The sequence below is a fragment of the Aristolochia californica genome, unplaced genomic scaffold, assembly GCF_029961685.1.
Source record: "Aristolochia californica isolate CCGP_79_NKW_82.1479 unplaced genomic scaffold, dmAriCali1.0.hap1 SCAF_11, whole genome shotgun sequence".
NCBI classification, from domain to species: Eukaryota; Viridiplantae; Streptophyta; class Magnoliopsida; order Piperales; family Aristolochiaceae; genus Aristolochia; species Aristolochia californica.
Genome location: NW_027181782.1, coordinates 31,235,743 through 31,252,905, shown reverse-complemented (window position 1 = coordinate 31,252,905; position 17,163 = coordinate 31,235,743). Strand labels below are relative to the sequence as shown.

Sequence of the window (17,163 nt, the reverse complement as noted above, 5' to 3'; positions counted from 1 at the left end):
CTCTAGGGTGAAAGGTATACTTGTAATTTATTTACCCTTGACATCTATAAATAAAGGTTAAGAGGGAGGGTTAGCATATCTTCTACAACTCTTATTCTCCCCTCTCATTTCTCCTCTACTTGTCCATCTCTTTCTCACACTTTCTCTCACATCCGTTCTTACCTCTCTTCATTCACCTCACTTCACTCCTCTCCTCCTTTCCTCTTAACTCCTACACTCTACATTGTAGACCTTAATATTATGGAATCCTGGAATCAACATGGTATCAAAGCAGTGATTTCAGGATTCCAGTTTGCTTTATTGCTGCTCAGATTATGAGACATGTCCTGGTTCCTATCTTCTGTAGCCACTTACCTCTCATTGATCTGCATAAAAGACAAAAATGCGGACCTTGAGCCTGTTCGGAAACTTGGGTACAACCATTAGTAGACGTTGATTTACCGTGAAGATATAATAAAATCGTTAAGTTTTCACATCAAGGACAGTAGATCTTCTACAAATGAAAAACACATTAAAATCAATCCTCTTGCCACCAAGTATTCCAACTTCTAAGAGAGGCTTGCAAGCTGGAAGATTACATTCATAGTGCGTCCGATTTCATTAAAGTCTAACCAAGTAGTTTGTTAGGTCCTAAGATTTCCTAAACTAAATCCAATTTCAATTCAAATTAAATAACCGTTATAACCACTCATTAGTAACGTCAATTCTTTTTTCTTGGTAAATAATAAATGAAGCCAGGTAATAGTAATCCATAAAAGAGGAGCGTATGTATGTACAATTTATTTTGGCAATTTTTACAAGAGAGATATTGGACAGATAACGATACATGCAGACCATAATATCCATTAGTTAACTCCTTCCACATTTGTTTGGAGACACGACTTAAGACCCTGAAGAGTTGTTATGCCGGTGATAAAGAGGGGAGGGGTGCCAATCCCCTCCATTTCTATGTTTTTCTCATCGGATTGCAGAGGGGCATCCAACAGAGTTGGGTAAGAGTAGTCGTGCCATTGATGAAGGGCGGTCAGGGGTTTGTAGTAGTGGCAGAGAATACGGAGAGAAAAGGGAGGAAAATGGGGAGCGAGAAGTAATGAATGACCCAAGAGGTAATAGTTGCAAGAATGCAATATCTTTTGGTAATTTTTACTAGACAGATATAGGATAGGTTGTCTTTGCTCTCCTCATGTTAGGTACTTAATGTGACATATACGGTATTTGAAGGGTATATTAAATATCGTATGTTCTTTATCGTTTCTTCCACTCTCTTGGATGAAGGGTATACGTGTAATTTATGTGCTCTTGACATCTATAAATAAAGGTTAAGGGGGAGGGTTTGGATATCCTCCCGAACCCTTATTCTCCCCTTTCGTCTCTCCGCTGCTTGTCCATCTTTCTCTCTCTCTCTTTCTCTCATCTGTTCTTACGTCTCTCTTTGTTAACTTCACTTCACTCATTCTCCTCTCCTCCTTTCTTGTTCTCTCTTACACTAGATGTTGAAGACCGCATTCGTTTGGGGACAAGACTTAAGACCCTGAAGAGTTGTTATGCCGGTGATAAAGAGGGGGAGGGGTGCCAAGCCCCTCCATTTCTATGTTTTTCTTATCGGATTGTAGTGGGGCATCCAACAGAGTTGGGTAAGAGTAGTCGCGTCATTGATGAAGGGTGGTCGGGGGTTTGTGGTAGTAGCAGAGAATAGGGAGAGAAAAAGGTGGAAAATGGGGAGCGAGAAGTAATGAATGACCCAAGAGGTAATAGTTGCAAGAATGCAATATCTTTTGGCAATTTTTACTAGACAAATATAGGATAGGTTGTCTTTGCTCTCCTCATGTTAGGTACTTAATGTGACAGATACGTACCTGGAGACACTAATATTAATTTGGTATATCTTATACCATTGAAAGTCATAGACAGGCCTAGGTGGTGTTATTGTAAATATCGTATGTTCTTTATCTTTTCTTCCTCTTTCTTGGATGAAGGGTATATGTGTAATTTATATACTCTTGACATCTATAAATAAAGGTTAAGGGGGAGAGTTTGGATATTGTCCCCAACCCTTATTCTCCCCTTTCGTCTCTCCGCTGCTTGTCCATCTTTATCTCTCTCTCTTTCTCTCATCTGTTCTTACCTCTCTCTTTGTTGACTTCACTTTACTCATTCTCCTCTCCTCCTTTCCTGTTCTCTCTTACACTAGATGTTGAAAACCTTAATATTATGAAATCCTAAAATCAACATGGTATCAGAACAATGATTTCATATTGCTTCATTGCTACTCGGATTATGAGACATAAAGATGATGATTTATGCTGAAGATTTCTTGGGCATTCGGTTTGAAGAAGATTGCCTATGCTGATTCGGAAAAGATAAGTTATTTTCTGCTTCACTACTCTATGAAACAATAGGTTTTGCATGTTGGTGTTTTGCACCAATTTCATGCATGTCCTGGTGCCTATCTTTTGTAGCCATTTGCCTCTCATTGTTCTGCATTAATGCCAAAAATGTGGACCTAGAGCATGTTTTCCATTCTTTAAGTAACGTCAATTTATTTTTCTTGGTAAATAAAATAATAAATGAAACAAGAGGTAATAGTAGAGCCATTAAAAGAGGAGCGTATGTATGTACAATTTCCTTTAGGCAATTTTTACAAGAGAGATATCGGACAGTCTATCCTTTTGGTAAGCACTCCGCTTGACAGATAACGATTAGCTAAGACCTTCCACATTCGTCTGGGAGGGAGGAGAAAGCTTCTGCAAATAATGAAAAACGCATTAAATGCAAACCACGGTGCACTGCTTTATAAGACAAGCATGACCCCCAGAAGTATTCCAAGAGAGGTTTGTTTGTTCAATGTCTGAAATAAGAGTGGCGGTCTTTTGCATTTCCAGTTACAGTCGTTCCAATCTTTTGCTTGAGACGATGCGTCGAGGCTTATGTTTTAACCTTGGCATTTGCAAAAGGAGAGTAGAGGTACCAGATAGTTTTATTTTTTAATCTTTCTGTTTTAACCTTTATAGTTGCTTGCATAGCTATCATTTTATTTTTATCTTCGTCTTCGTCTTTATTTTATCTTCGTCTTCGTCTTTATTTTTATCTTCGTCTTCGTCTTTATTTTTATCTTCTAAAGCAAAGGGTACGTCCCAGTTGCCAATTTTTACAGGTGAAAAGTGAAAAGTTGGGGCTTCTCTTGAAGCATTGCCAAGTGCGCTGGTCTCTGCGGCTTACCTGGATAGTGCTCGGCTTCGTTTGTGGAGCTACTTCCCTGGGTGGTGCTTGGCTTCCTTTGTGGAGCAAATTCCCTTGGCTTCGTTTGTGGAGCAATTTCCCTGGGTGGTGCTTGGCTTCCTTTGTGGAGCAACTTCCCTGGATGGTGCTTGTTCTTATGTTGGCTGGGAGGGCAGAGTTGTGTCTCGGGAGGCTTGACAAATGGATTGGAGGCTTCATCAATTCTAAACCTAGAGGGCGCTCTTCCGCCGAGTGAGGTACATCTAGTGTAAGACTCAAATTATGAACAAATGGATTGGAGGCTTCACCAATTTTATTGCCATTAAATTATGACCAAATTATGTAAATTTTTCAATATCTTGTTAACAAAAACCACATACTTTTTTATCCATTAAAAATTTATGTTTGGTGTATTCCCTCTTTTTGTAAAACTCGAAAAAAAATATGGTCAAGCTGCTGTTTAATGCCACAAATTAGAACCTTTGGACTGACAGTGGAGGAGGATATCTCTCTCTACGACATGCAGTCATGACGTCGTCCTCGGCAGTATTGATATGCAGATTGACGTTAATTTGGAGCCCCCGATTCTCAATGCCATAATTTCATTGAAAGACCCAACAGAAGATGGGATTGCGGTAGCAAAGCAATCACTTGAGCGGAATCATTTAAACTTCCAGTCAGATTTACAAACCAAAATTGGGATTTGGATTAACATTAATTATCAAAGGGCACTTCATCTTGTACAACAAATCAACGGCCAGGGTATCTTTCTTTCGTTTACAACCCTGCAACCTTGGACCATATGGACGGACTTGGTATAATAAACATTAGAAAGCAGAAGAAACATTGCATTTATTAATCATCAATAAGCGGCGCATATGAACATGTATTTACACTTGAACAGAGCTAAGTAAGAGGGACAACCATTCGCCTTGTTTGTACCAGTGTTCTGCCCTTGCCCCTGGAGCAGTCGCCCAGCTCGAGGGTTTGCATGCAACCCTGTTTTTCCTCAGCTCAGCCCAGATTGCTGGAGATGCCAGATGCATTTCTATTTTTTGAGCCCGGAGCTCAGCATGGACCACTGTGTAAGCTCTCCTTCAATTCCAAGTCTTTGTTACTTACCTGCAATATAGGGTTAAGGAGAGGATATATTGTTTCTCAGTTTCATGCTCATATTCTTCACTCCTTTCCTCTATTACTATGTCAGCTTGTGGGGGTCTTGGATACCTATTAACAAACTCAGTTCCATCAAACATGTATTTGCTTGAAGTGACTCAAACATGGATCAATAGCAAAAAAAAAATTCCATGGAGCTAATATTTGTGCCATGGTCCTCTTCCTTACATGATGTAAGCAAGTGGGAATGCACATATATATCTGAATTCAATGAGATTGGCCTAAGGATCATGTTACCACATTTTTTTGGTCACACACACCTTCAACTTCGATGAGAAAAAAAGGGCATATAGACAAAAAAAAAAAAAAATAGGGCGTGAAGACATTGTTTGAGGGTTAAGATTATGTAATTCTCTGACATGCGAAGGATACACAGCTTTCCACATGTCTGTAATGCTAACTTCAGGATCTGATTGAAGCCAGTAATCAGCATCAACCTGCAAATGTAAGTAAACATTAGTGGACCAAGAGCTAAAGCTGATTTCCATTCCCCAGATTGAAGCCCTCCATGACATAATCATACTCACATTTTCTTCTGAAGGGACAATTTTCAAAATTCCTCCAACAAATTTCCGGTTTAAGGTATCTGAAAAAGCAGGCTTCTGATTATCCTGTTGGCCTTGTCCATCTGAATCATATGCAGTGCACACATCATGGGCAGTTGCAGGCAGAGGACCAGCATTGGTACCATTGCTATCAGCAACTGAATCTAAAGCAGTATTTTGTAGACCCATATTCAAATCTTCAACCTTCTCCTCCTCAAATTTGCTGTAAGCATTTCCATTCAAAGTTAGCTAGTGTATATTAAAAAGAACCGGAGTAGCAGAATATAATGTAATGAAAACTTTTCCACTTCCAAACACTTAGCAGCAAACTTTCAAAATTATTAGAGAAAAACAGTTGAAATATGTCCAAATTCATTCTCTTATTGTCCAAATTCATCTGTTGAATTATGTTCAGATTCATTGTCCAAATTTGTTCTCTTATTCTATTGCTAAAATCTCTCCTATATTAGAGGCTAGATTGGCTCTAGGAATAAATCAACTTTCTTTTTATTCATCATCCTATGTTGTATATATTGAAATCATTGTAGTTGTGAGCAATGACTAACAAGAATTTTTTTATTCTTCATTTTCATCACTGTGTCGATCTTAGGCTCTAAATTCTTCTTTTCACCAGCCTTCATTACCAACAATCACAATTATTTCCGGTCTCCATTACTAAAAAGTTTTTTTCACCTCTTTATCGACCTCTATTTGCTGAAATCCATTCACCGGCCTTCATTACCGGACTAGTCTTTGTGGAACGGTGCAGCAAAGGGTTTCTATATCCTATCGAACTTCTCTACAACTATCATATTGGAACTCATCTAGCCATCATGTTTGAAACTTCAGAGTCCTCTACAATGACCTCTATTCCAAAGCAAATTCCTACTCAACTTGAGAATCCACCCTTCAGATTTCTACAGTTAAACTGACTGGAAGGAACTTTATAGTGGGGTCTCAATCTGCCAAAATCTGGTTGATGAGTCGCGGGAAGTTTAAATATGTGAATGGAGTTGCAAAGGCACCATCAGAGAACGATAAGTCCTATGAGGGGAGGTTGCCAATGCCATTGTCATTTCATGGGTACTACACTCTATACAACCTAAGATTAGTAGGACATATTTGTCGCTTCCTCCTGCTAAGGTCATGTGATTGGCTATGCATAAAACATACTCCAAGATAAGATTTATTTCTCAGATTGTTTTAGATCAAACAGCAAGTACATATGACAAAACAGGGGTCCTCAATTGTTACAAACTACAATAACAAATTGCGAGGATTGTTTACAAAGTTAGATATGTATGAGCATGTGGAAATGGAATCTACTACGAACGCAGAAAAAATAAAAGGCATGTTGGAGAGGGAGTGTTCTAGTTCTTGTTAGAACTCGGTCCTGAATTCGACCAGACATGTGAGTGTGTTATTGGGAAAGAACCCTATCCTAATTTTACTAAAGCTTTTACTCTTGTTCGAGGGGGCGAAAGTTAGAAAGAGCTATTGGGTGACAAAGAACCTGATCATGAAAAGTTGACTGTGGAAAGCTCAGCGTTGGTGAGAACTAAATCCGAATCCAATGGTATCGATAACAAGAAGAGGTTGAGAAAGATAAAAAGAGTACGACTATTGCAATAAGCCCAAACATACTAGGGAATCATGGTGGAAGTTACATGGCAAACCTCCCAATTGGAAGAAAAAAGATGGTAGAGGAATGCATGATGTTCATCCCAATAATTCCGATACACCTTTATTTAGTAAGGAGCATCTAATATTTTTTTCTGTCAGCAAACTAACTAAACATTCAAATTGATTTGCTCTAGTTCACTCAATCTCGATATGAATTTCAGGATATGTGCTCAGTAAAGATGATTGGTAGTGTTAGAGAGGTTGATCAACTGTACTATTTTAACGGAAGTGCATCCTGGTTAGACAAACTCAAATTTCAGGGAGTTTATTTTCTCTCTTTGTTGAAAAAGAAATAACGTTATGGCAATATAGACTAGGTCATTTTTAACATTTCTTGTACTTCAATAAGTTGTTTCCCTCACTTTTCAAGAATAAAAATATTTCTTTTTTTCCAATGTGAAAACCATCAACTTGCCAAACATCACCACACCACTTCTCCTTCTCAGTCTTACAAATAATCCCAACCTTCTAATTCTCATACATCAACATTTGGGGGCCATTGAGAGAAAAATATAACGAGGATATGGCAGTTCATTACATTCACAGATGATCATACTCGAGTTTATTGGGTGTATCTTTTGAAAGAAAAATCTAAAGTGCCAAGTTGTTTCAAAACTTCTATACTATTGGTGAAAACCAATTCAATACCAAAATTCAAATCCTAAGTACAGATAATGGCGAAGACTACTTCAGTTCCATTCTTGGCCAATTTCTCATGGAAAAGGGTATTGTACACCAAACAACTTGTGTTGACACACCTAAACAAAACGGTGTTGTTGAACGCAAGAACAAATGCCTTTTGGAGGTAGCTCAGGCAATTATGCCTTCTATTGAGGTTCTTAAACACTTACTGGAAGAAATCATTCTTACTACATCTTATCTCATCAATCGAATGCCATCCTGAGTATGTCAATTTCAAAAACCACTCAACATTCTATTGGAGACCTACCCTCATGCACGATTCTTCAATGATATATCTGATAGGGTGTTAGGTTGTGTTGTGTTTATTCATGTTCACAGTCATACCCATAGTAAACTCGACCTGAGAGCTCTTAAATATGTCTTTCTTGGATACTCACCAACTCAAAAGGGATATAAGTGTTTTAATCCAACCACCAACCAGGTTTATGTGAGTATGGATGTCACTTTCTTTAAAGATCAATCTTTTTTTCCCCCAAACATCTCTTCAACAGGAGAATCATTTGATGAAGTAAACAGTTGTCCCCTTACCTATCTGTTTTGTTACCTCTTGTCCAAAAATAACCATTTCACCTCCTCAACCGTAGATTTTTCCTATCACAAATTTCCTTCAAAAACATGAATCTATTGTGCTAGAAACTGAAAAATCTAATGCAATGGGAGAAATACTACCTGAGAAAAACACAGATCTCCGTGTCTATACGAGGCATAACCGACAAGGTGCGGAGCAACAACCACAAATAAATTATCAAGATTCAACTTTGAGTACATCAAGTAATTCAGATTCTTCCTTCTGTCCAGAATCGTGTGATTTTCAAGACCTTAATATCCCCATTGCTCATAGAAAAGGCATAAGACCATGCACAAATCATCCTATATGTCACTTTGTGTCCTATCAGAAATTATCCTCGAGCTTTATAGCCTATGTTTTAACCTGTCAAAAAAAGAAATTCTAGAGTGAATAGAGGTTGTACTTGAGATGAAGGCATTTGAGAAGAATTAGACGTAGGACTTGGTAGGCCTTCCTAAAGGAAAAAGTCTAGTTGGTTGTAAGTGGGTATTCACAATGAAATATAAGGCTGATGAGTCAAAAGAAAGGTACAAAGCAAGGCAGGCAGCAAAGAGATATACCCAGACGCATGGAATAGATTATCAAGAGACCTTTGTTCCTGTTGCATCAAAATCTTGTTGCCTCTTCCAACTATTATGGACTGGTCATTGCATCTACCACCAGGATTTGAAGGCGTACTTAACACACAAAAAAGGTTTGTAAACTCAAGAGGTCACTCTATGGTCTTAAACAATCCCTTAGAGAATGGTCTCATCGGTTCACTAAAGCTACAAAGAACTTTGCGTACCTTCAAAGCCACATAGATCACACTTTGTTTTTTAAACACACTAATGGCAAGAAGATTGTTATACTTATAATGTATGTGGATGATATTATCCTAACAAGTGATGATCTTGTTAACATGAAAAGCTAAAGACCGTCATGGCCAAAGAATTTGAAATCAAAGATCTTGGATCTTTGAAGTAGTTCTTGGGCATGGAAGTGGCAAAAACTAAGGAAGGAATCTTGGTGTCTCAAAGAAAATATATCTTAAATCTTCTCAATGAAACCGGTAGGGGTGGCATCGAACGGAGCCGGGCTCGGTACGATTCGATTTATCTAGATCTCGAACCGAGTTCGAGATCCAAATCAGGCTCATTTAAGTTAACGATCCGAGCTCGAACGAACCATGGTTCGGTTCGAAAGCTCGCGAGTCGGCTCGTTAACTTAACGAGGGCCCGAGCGTGAAGACACTCTTCATCTTCATTCTTAGGAATCATGGGGGAATAGGGAATAGCGCAAAGACTCTTCAAAACCGGGGGGGTTGGCAGTGCAACAAGATTAGGAGCCTTCCTCTTCAATTCTTTGGGCTTCAGGGAATTGACGAATCAGGGATTCGAAGCTCGGCAAAATCATAGGAAGATTGGAAGAAAATCTGTGATGGCAATGCGAAGTTCCCTCAGCCGGAGAAAAAATAGGTCTGCAATCTGCCCCTTTAGGTAAGTTTTGATTTTTCATCCTCTTATTCTACAATTTCTTCCTCCTCTTCGTCGCCTTCGATCTTCTTCAACAATCGATTTTTTGTAACCGGAGAACAAATTACAGAAGCTCATCTGCCCCCCTCTCCCCTTTCTCTCTCGACTAGAGGTGCTTGCGACCAGAAGGAAGTTGTTTTGGCTTTAGAGCTGAGACCAGAGGTGCTTGAAGACCTGAGGTTGCAGCAGCTTGCTTGCTAAGGTACGAAAACAAACCTATGAATTCTAACGGCAGGCGTTCTCGAGGTCTTTGGTCCAGTGAAAGCCTTCTTTCGAAACCAAGTCGTAGAGACGAAAGGAAGGCAAACGCACAGCCCGCAAGTAAGATCAGCCCATCATTTATTTTTCTGTGAATTATTGCCAATCCTTTTTTAGTTTTAATGGTGGTTTTAGAGTTTGATAAATTCACAGAAAGCTTGCTTCAGCTTATTTTTTTTAGTTTTAACTTTGATTCCTACATTAACTTGGTGTAAATACCACTAAAAAAGGCATTACTTTTAGGTATGTATAGAATTGTTTTATACCTTGCATGATACAAACATGTCGTTACACTAGGTTGTCAATGAGATTTTTGTTCTGTTAGCATAGCTTTTCACTATATGCTATTACAAATGAATACAACAGCATGCTCTAATCCTATGAATCCCATTATGAACCTCTTACATAGCAGAAATTGTTTCTATGTACAGGGGATATTGCAATTTTAGGTAGAGGTCATGCCCAATTTTATGTAAGTTGGAGCTCGAACTCGAGCTCAAACTCGGTTAAAATTATTGGGCTCGAACTCGATTACAATTTTAGGCTCGAGGGTGGGGCTCAGCTCGATCTCGAGTTCGAAATATTTAAATCAAGCCCAACTAGAACATAGGCAGGTTCGGGCTCGACTCAATTCGATGCCACCCTTGAAACCGGTATGCTATAGTGCAAGCTAGCTGAAACACCCCATGGATGCAAATTGCAAGTTGAGTGCAAATGTCGTGTTGAGGTTGACAAGGGACAATACTAACGATTAGCTGGGAAATTGATTTATTTATCCAATACTCAACCCGATATTGCTTTTATAGTGGGTGTTGTGAGTCAATTCATGCACTCGCCTCATGAAGAGCACTTAAAATGTTGTTTATAGGATTCTCAAATATCTTCAATGGATTCCAAGAAAGGGATTATTTTTCAAGAAGAGTGACAATATATGTGTTGAAGCATCCACCGATGCTGACTGGGCTAAAAGTATAGATGATAGGATGTCTAAATCTGGATATTGTACCTTATACAGGAGGAAACCTAGTGATGTGGAGAAGCAAGAAAACATAACGTAGTGGCTACAAACAATGCTTTAGTTGAGTTTCAAATTGTTGCACAAGGGACATGTGAAAACGGCTTTTAAGTGAGTAGAAGATTGTGCTCAACCAACCTATGAAGTTATACTCAAATAGCAAGGCAGCTATTAGCATTTCCCATAATCCAATACAACACAATTATTAGAATAAAACACATTGAGATCGATCATCATTTTATCAAAGAGAAGGTAGATGAGAGAGTATTACTATTCCATTTATTCCTACCAACAACAGGTGGCAAATATCTTCACAAAGAATCTTGAATCACAGCAATTTGACTTCCTAATTGGCAAGATGGGAATGCTCAACATTTATAAACCAGTTTGAGGGAGAATGTTGAAATACGTCCAGATTCATTTATGGAAGTTTGTTTAGATTCTCTCATATTGTATTACTGAAATATCTCCTATATTAGAGGCTAGATTAGCTTTACGAATAAATCAATTTTCTTTTTATTCATCGTTTTGTCTAATGTTGCTTATATTGTAACCATTGTAATCAATGAAATAACAAAAAAAAAATTATTCTTCAATTTCCTCAAAACCTTTCTTTGAAGTACTAACGTTTGGCATGGGCTTCCTTCCAACACTACCAGATTCAAATTTGCTTTGATATAGAGGGAAAAACACAACAATAGAAGAAGACCCAGTCAAACCAAGAAATACCTGACTAGGTAGCAATCTATAGGCCCTGTTGCGCTTCGCAGTAGCATTTGGTATTGTCGCTGGGGATAATCAATAACCTACTTATAAAGATACATTTTCATCAATAAGAACCACTAAATAAAGCTTAAAAAAATATTTCTTCTTCGAAACGCGTCTTTACCTCATCAGGATCTGGTACTTCCAGAGTAGTTCCATGAGGAGCTTTTATGGCTATCAGTGTTTTGTTCTGCAATAAAGCCAAGACACTTCAAATATTAATAAGCATCATGGCAGGACAGAGGGTATACTAGAGGAGTTTTAAACATCTGACTGGACCTGGAAACAGGGAAGATTGTTGATGTCCTCCTTTTTTACATAGAGCCATCTTAAACAGAAACAAGTAAGATGAAAAGCCATCTTAAAAACACAGAAACTATTAAGATGAAAATGATACAACATCGAATTAAATAGAAGAAAAAGAAATCTTGGGACTTAACATACTTTTGATAGTTTTCATCCTCAGTCAGGACTGTCAGATGGTCTTGCATTTGTCTGCCAGGATAAACAGAAACTAGAAATCAGAAGTCCGAAACAGTGAAGTGGAAGGGGTAAGTCGTTTTTGACAGAATGAACCTTATATTCTCATCAAGTCTGCACTCTTCATCATATAAACTTTCCACTTGAGCCTGACAAGAAAAGAATATGAAAAAGATGTCATAAAAAAATAGTTAAATATTTCAAAGAGAAACCTAGAGTTAGAAGTCATTCTTTAATCTATTGTCTCAAACCATTACACATCTCACATGGCCAAAAGTGGAATACATAAAGGTATAACTCCAATTTTTGCACAGATATTTTGACAGTACATGAATTTTCAACAACAAAGTAACAAACTAAAAAAATATTAGTTCACTGATAGAGTAAACTCTTTAAATAGAGAAAAAAAGGAAAATGAACAATGAATAATGCCATTTTGGCATACACAAAGCTCTTTCTCCCACAAAAGAGCCAAATTTGATAATTCTTCCGGTCAGCAGAATAAGGACCATAACAACAAACTAATATACCCAATAAAAATATATTTTAATAGTGTATGACACAGAAATTTTTAAAGTAGTCCTAAATAGTAATAAAAAAGGTGCCCTAGAAAGCAAGAGACCACAACTTTAATAATATACAACCTTGAAAGCTTTTGAGCCTTTGTAAAGTCACAATGGCAAATGTAAGGATGTTACTGGAAGCAAAATTCTTCCAAATAATTCTTTTTCTTTCAAAATGGGCTATTGCCTTAATCAAACATTTCCAATGAGAGAACAAAATTAAGACCACCCAAAGTTGGATGTGTTAGAAGAACAAAGATACCTTCAACCTTGAGGCAAGCTCTTCCTGCTCCCTTGGCCTTGACATGTCAAGTCCCCTGTTTTTTATACTCTAAGGTTATTGCCATTGCTAGTAATTAACTTAATTGAGACAAAGGTAGGAAATAAAACCAGACATGTCAGTTGCTCTTACTTCCACCGTATCCGGTTCTTTAATGTCTTCTCTATCAAGCCTATTCCTTCAAGAACATTTGTTATATCATATATTCTTCTCTTCTGAACCTGTCAAAGCAACAGCAGTCTTCGCAATATAATGATTGACAAAGGAAATCAAAAGGATATACCCTTTAACTCCATGCTACTGATGGGTACACAACCGTAATAAGACCGGTCTAGTATATAGCATTGCTATGATAACTTTAAACAATGACATCAATCTATTGGGAGAGTGTGTACCTCTAAATCCTCTGCTGCTTGATTTAAATCAAGACTTCCGTCCTCAGCTTGCTGAATCAAATTAATGAACTTCTTCGTCAATAATCCTGATTGGGCATATAGATTTATATCAGCTTAAGAAGATTCTCAAAAATCTCTCTCGGAAAGAAAACTGCCCCCAGTGCCTACCTAAGGAGCTATCATAGCGGCAGCTATTAGCTGGAGGTAAAACATTTGAAGGTGAACCTGCAGTAGAATAACAATTATTTCTTGACAAGAAGACCACAGAGAACTCAAAAACCAAGGTAGGACATAATAATGGCAATTATTTACCAGCACCTGATCCTGAATTGTGGGGACCAGAGCATGCATGTTTTGAAGCCTTCCCTTTATTGTATCGCTTGCTACTTGTGCCTGAAAAAGGTTTTGATAAATGACTGCTAAGGGTTTCAGTGTATCCTTGGGCCTGTCCAACCATCTCTGAACCATGCACAGTTCCTTTATTATCCTTTGGCTGCATGAATTGTCAAATTAATTAATCACTTGGAGAAAAAGCATATGGTCCAGTATAAAATCTAAAAATTTCAAATTTTCCAAGTTCAATGCACTCCACTAAGGTATCAACACTTTTAGAAAGAAATATCCAAACACCATCATCCAGATATAGACTACTAAAACAGAATAATACTACAAAGAACATTGAAACACCTCATTGTAAGACAACCTCTCACTACTCAATCTTTGAATTCGAGGAAGCAAAGTCGTAAGACATATCTCTCCATATAAGCTGTAGTATAAAAACAGTAGCAACTTCACATGTTTCACATAAGTGACTTCAGTCAATTTGAACAGTTGGTTTTAGAGGACAAGTTAACATCTCAAATGAAGCCCTTCTTAGTAGGAGCTAGAACACAAATTTATGTGAAGCAACAAGAAACTGAACACACTGGACCAAAACATTAAGCACAAAAAACAGATGCTTAAAGGTACATTGGACAGAATGGAGAGACCTGCATCTCATAACAGTTAACTAAGTACTGTTTTCAGGAGACTTAACAAGCACAAATTTTTGGAAGAGAAATTACGCCAAGGGAAAATTATAAAAGTGTTTAGAGACAACTTTCCATATTCTAACTATTTGAAGCATGAATCTCAATAATTCCCAACATTCACAAATATTATTATATCTTTTGAAAAATGCTCTAATATTAATATTTGCATGTAAAATCATCTCTACCTTCAATTATCAAAAAATAAAACGTGAAGAAAACCTAGTTCCACTGTTCTCAGAGGCCATTCATCGGGAGTGGAAGGTTTCCTGACCTCTTCCTTTCAGTATACCTCCCAATTTGATTTCAATAACAAGCAAACTCGGCACGTCAAAGCTACCTCATAAACACCCTGAACTTCTGCTCTTCCTTTTAGTATACATCCCAATTTGATTTCAATAACAAGCAAACTTGGCACGTTAAAGCTATCTCATAAACACCCTGAACTTCTGCCTAGAACCAGGTTGGGCTTGCAATTTGGATAAAATGCAATTTAATGATAGAGCCTTTGATAACAATAGTCAAGAGTTTTGACTACTTCATAGTAATGCAAGGAAAGAAGATAGAACAAAATGCCGCCATAAAACCTACAATAAACTAAATGAAATACCAGTATGGAACTCCTTGCCTCAGGGAGACTGCTACAGAATTACAGACTGAAAACTTAATCAGGATAAAGCTAACACTGAGCTATCATCAGCTCGCACGAACAAAAATGACATTCTGATTACCGCAAAAATTTAGAAGGAAGTTTCCAAGAAAAGATTGTCATAAAACCACTAGAAAATATCAGTAATTCAGAAGGCTAGCGACGAGACGATACAAGCAAACACCACCAACCTTCACGGCACAATCAGAAACCAACACAAACACGACATTGGAAATCTGCTAAACCAATAATACAAAGACAGGCAAATATCATGGTATACGCTCCATAGATTAGAGATAAAAAATGGCAACGTCCCCGCTCAGCTCAATTATGCAGATCCTCGCGCAATCATGGGATTCATTCAAAAAACAATAACAGAGACACAAAAACAACTAAATTCCAATGAATCGTATAATAAGGAATGAAAATCAGCATCGAGATCCAATCACACACGCTATGATCAACTTACAGGCGGCTCCGAGTCGTTCAAATCGTCAGTATCGCCGCCCACCAAATCTCTCTGCGGATCAGCGGGACGATGGAAATCGAGGGCGAATTTTGGGGAGGGGAAGGGAAACTGGCGTTTGAGAGGGCGGAGAATCGGAGGGTACTGAGACTGAGATTGGAGGACAGAGCGATTGGATCCGGCGAGCTCCGACATGGCGGGTTTGGGAGGGAAGGAAAAATAGGAATGGGTTTTTGGAAGGCAGAAGAGAGGGAAATTAAATGATTTATTTTTATTTATTTATTTATTTTTGGGGGCTACAAAGCAGAGATGAGAGGAGAGGAAATAAAATAAAAACAAATTTTGTTTTGTGAAGGTCACGAAACAGCGGGAAGGACACTTCGAATCCGCATAGCCCGCCTTTTGTCTGCTTCTCTCGCAGCGGGCTGAAGTCCGCGTGTATTGGCACCCGACTAAGCGATTGATTATGTGGGCCCTCATCCTCTAAAAAGAAAAAGAAAGAGAAAATAAAATTAAAGCAAAAGGGGTTTTTTATTGATGAAACTCCTTCTTTATTCTTAATTTTACTCATTTATTGTCAAATATTTATTAAATGGAATAGAATCGAATAATAGTTATTGTATTATCATGTAATTGTTGGGGTATAAAAGTAATTTTCTCTATAATAAAATTATATAATTTTTATTAGCATTTAGGCCTTATAAAATTAATGTCATATTTTATTAATTTTTACTAATATACCTATTTTTCTGATTAGATAATTAAGTAAATAAATGGACACAAAATATTCATTTTTATGATTGATTAAAATGAAAATGGTAATCGAAACAAGGTGTAGAATAATTTATTCTATTTTATCCATTTATTATTTACTCCCCTATGTGAAACAAAATATTTTTTTCAATCCATTCCACAGTTATTATTTTCTACTTAGGGAAATCTACCACTTAGAAATTAATCCATCATGATTTCCTCATCATTTTAGATGGACTGATCGGTTTTCCTCTCTATGGACTTGGTAACTTGCCCCATGGTTGAATAATCCGATACAGTTTCTACACTGAATGAAGTCGCCAGTGAGAGGGCCTAAAATTGACCAAATAATTTTGAAACTTGTTTGAATTGAATAAAAATTCAAATTTCTTTTCTTTTTTATTTTCATTGGGCATCCAAACAAGAAAAACCAAATTTCTCTTTTGTTTCCTCTTTTCTTTTTCATGGGCATCCTAACAAGAGAAAATAAACTTTTTTCTTATTTTTCTTTTCTCTGTCTTTTTTTTTCTATTTTTTTTCTTTTCTTTTCTAGGGGTTCCAAAGAGACCCTTAATCTGCAGTACGATGTGCTAAGTTGGATAACAAATCACCACCTTGACTTTCCTTGTTTCTTTGAATATTTTAGGTAAGAAAATCCAAGAAAAAACTCAACATAGAAGGTTAGATTTGTGATAAGATTCAGCATGTTCTTTCCAAAAACATTGCACTCCCTCGACAATCAATTCCAACCTTTTTTTGAGCTCTTTAGAAAGCAAAAAAACAACATCATGCAACAGTCTTCAACAAATTAGAGAACTAATATAGTAGATTCATCAATGAGCTTTATATCACATTGATCAATAGATATTACAACAAGGACGATAGAGCTTGATCCAGTTGTGATTTTTTTGCACAAAAAAATGAAGTTATATGCAAGAGAATAACTACTTAATCGATATTGCATGATATAATGCAAACCGAATACAAAAGACCACTCCAAGGCATAAGATGAAACACTTATACTTCCATCAGATTGGATGAGAAACATCATCCATTAATCATCTTCCAAAGATCAAAAACATCAGCAATAATCTCATTAAAGAC

At 37.4% G+C, this 17,163-nt stretch overlaps 1 protein-coding gene across 4 annotated transcripts; it reads right to left on the bottom strand.

The window, feature by feature from the left end:
• Positions 1 to 3,855: 3,855 nt before the first annotated feature.
• On the bottom strand, positions 3,856 to 15,529 carry LOC137944176 (transcription factor E2FB-like). 4 transcript variants are annotated; one of them, XM_068789747.1, is made up of 14 exons: positions 15,310 to 15,529; positions 13,476 to 13,656; positions 13,332 to 13,388; positions 13,164 to 13,249; positions 12,901 to 12,989; positions 12,751 to 12,805; positions 12,022 to 12,074; positions 11,890 to 11,940; positions 11,725 to 11,773; positions 11,570 to 11,635; positions 11,410 to 11,486; positions 4,923 to 5,163; positions 4,768 to 4,832; positions 3,856 to 4,341 (listed from the first exon to the last, which is right to left on the bottom strand). In XM_068789747.1, the coding sequence occupies exons 1-14, from the start codon at positions 15,499 to 15,501 to the stop codon at positions 4,338 to 4,340; spliced, it is 1,266 nt and encodes a 421-aa protein (XP_068645848.1). In that variant the 5' UTR covers positions 15,502 to 15,529; the 3' UTR covers positions 3,856 to 4,337. The 4 variants fall into 4 exon arrangements, with proteins under 4 accessions (XP_068645848.1, XP_068645845.1, XP_068645847.1 ...); XM_068789744.1 differs by having other exon boundaries at positions 3,856 to 4,832; XM_068789746.1 differs by having other exon boundaries at positions 3,856 to 4,832; positions 11,410 to 11,468.
• Between the last annotated feature and the right edge of the window lie 1,634 nt (positions 15,530 to 17,163).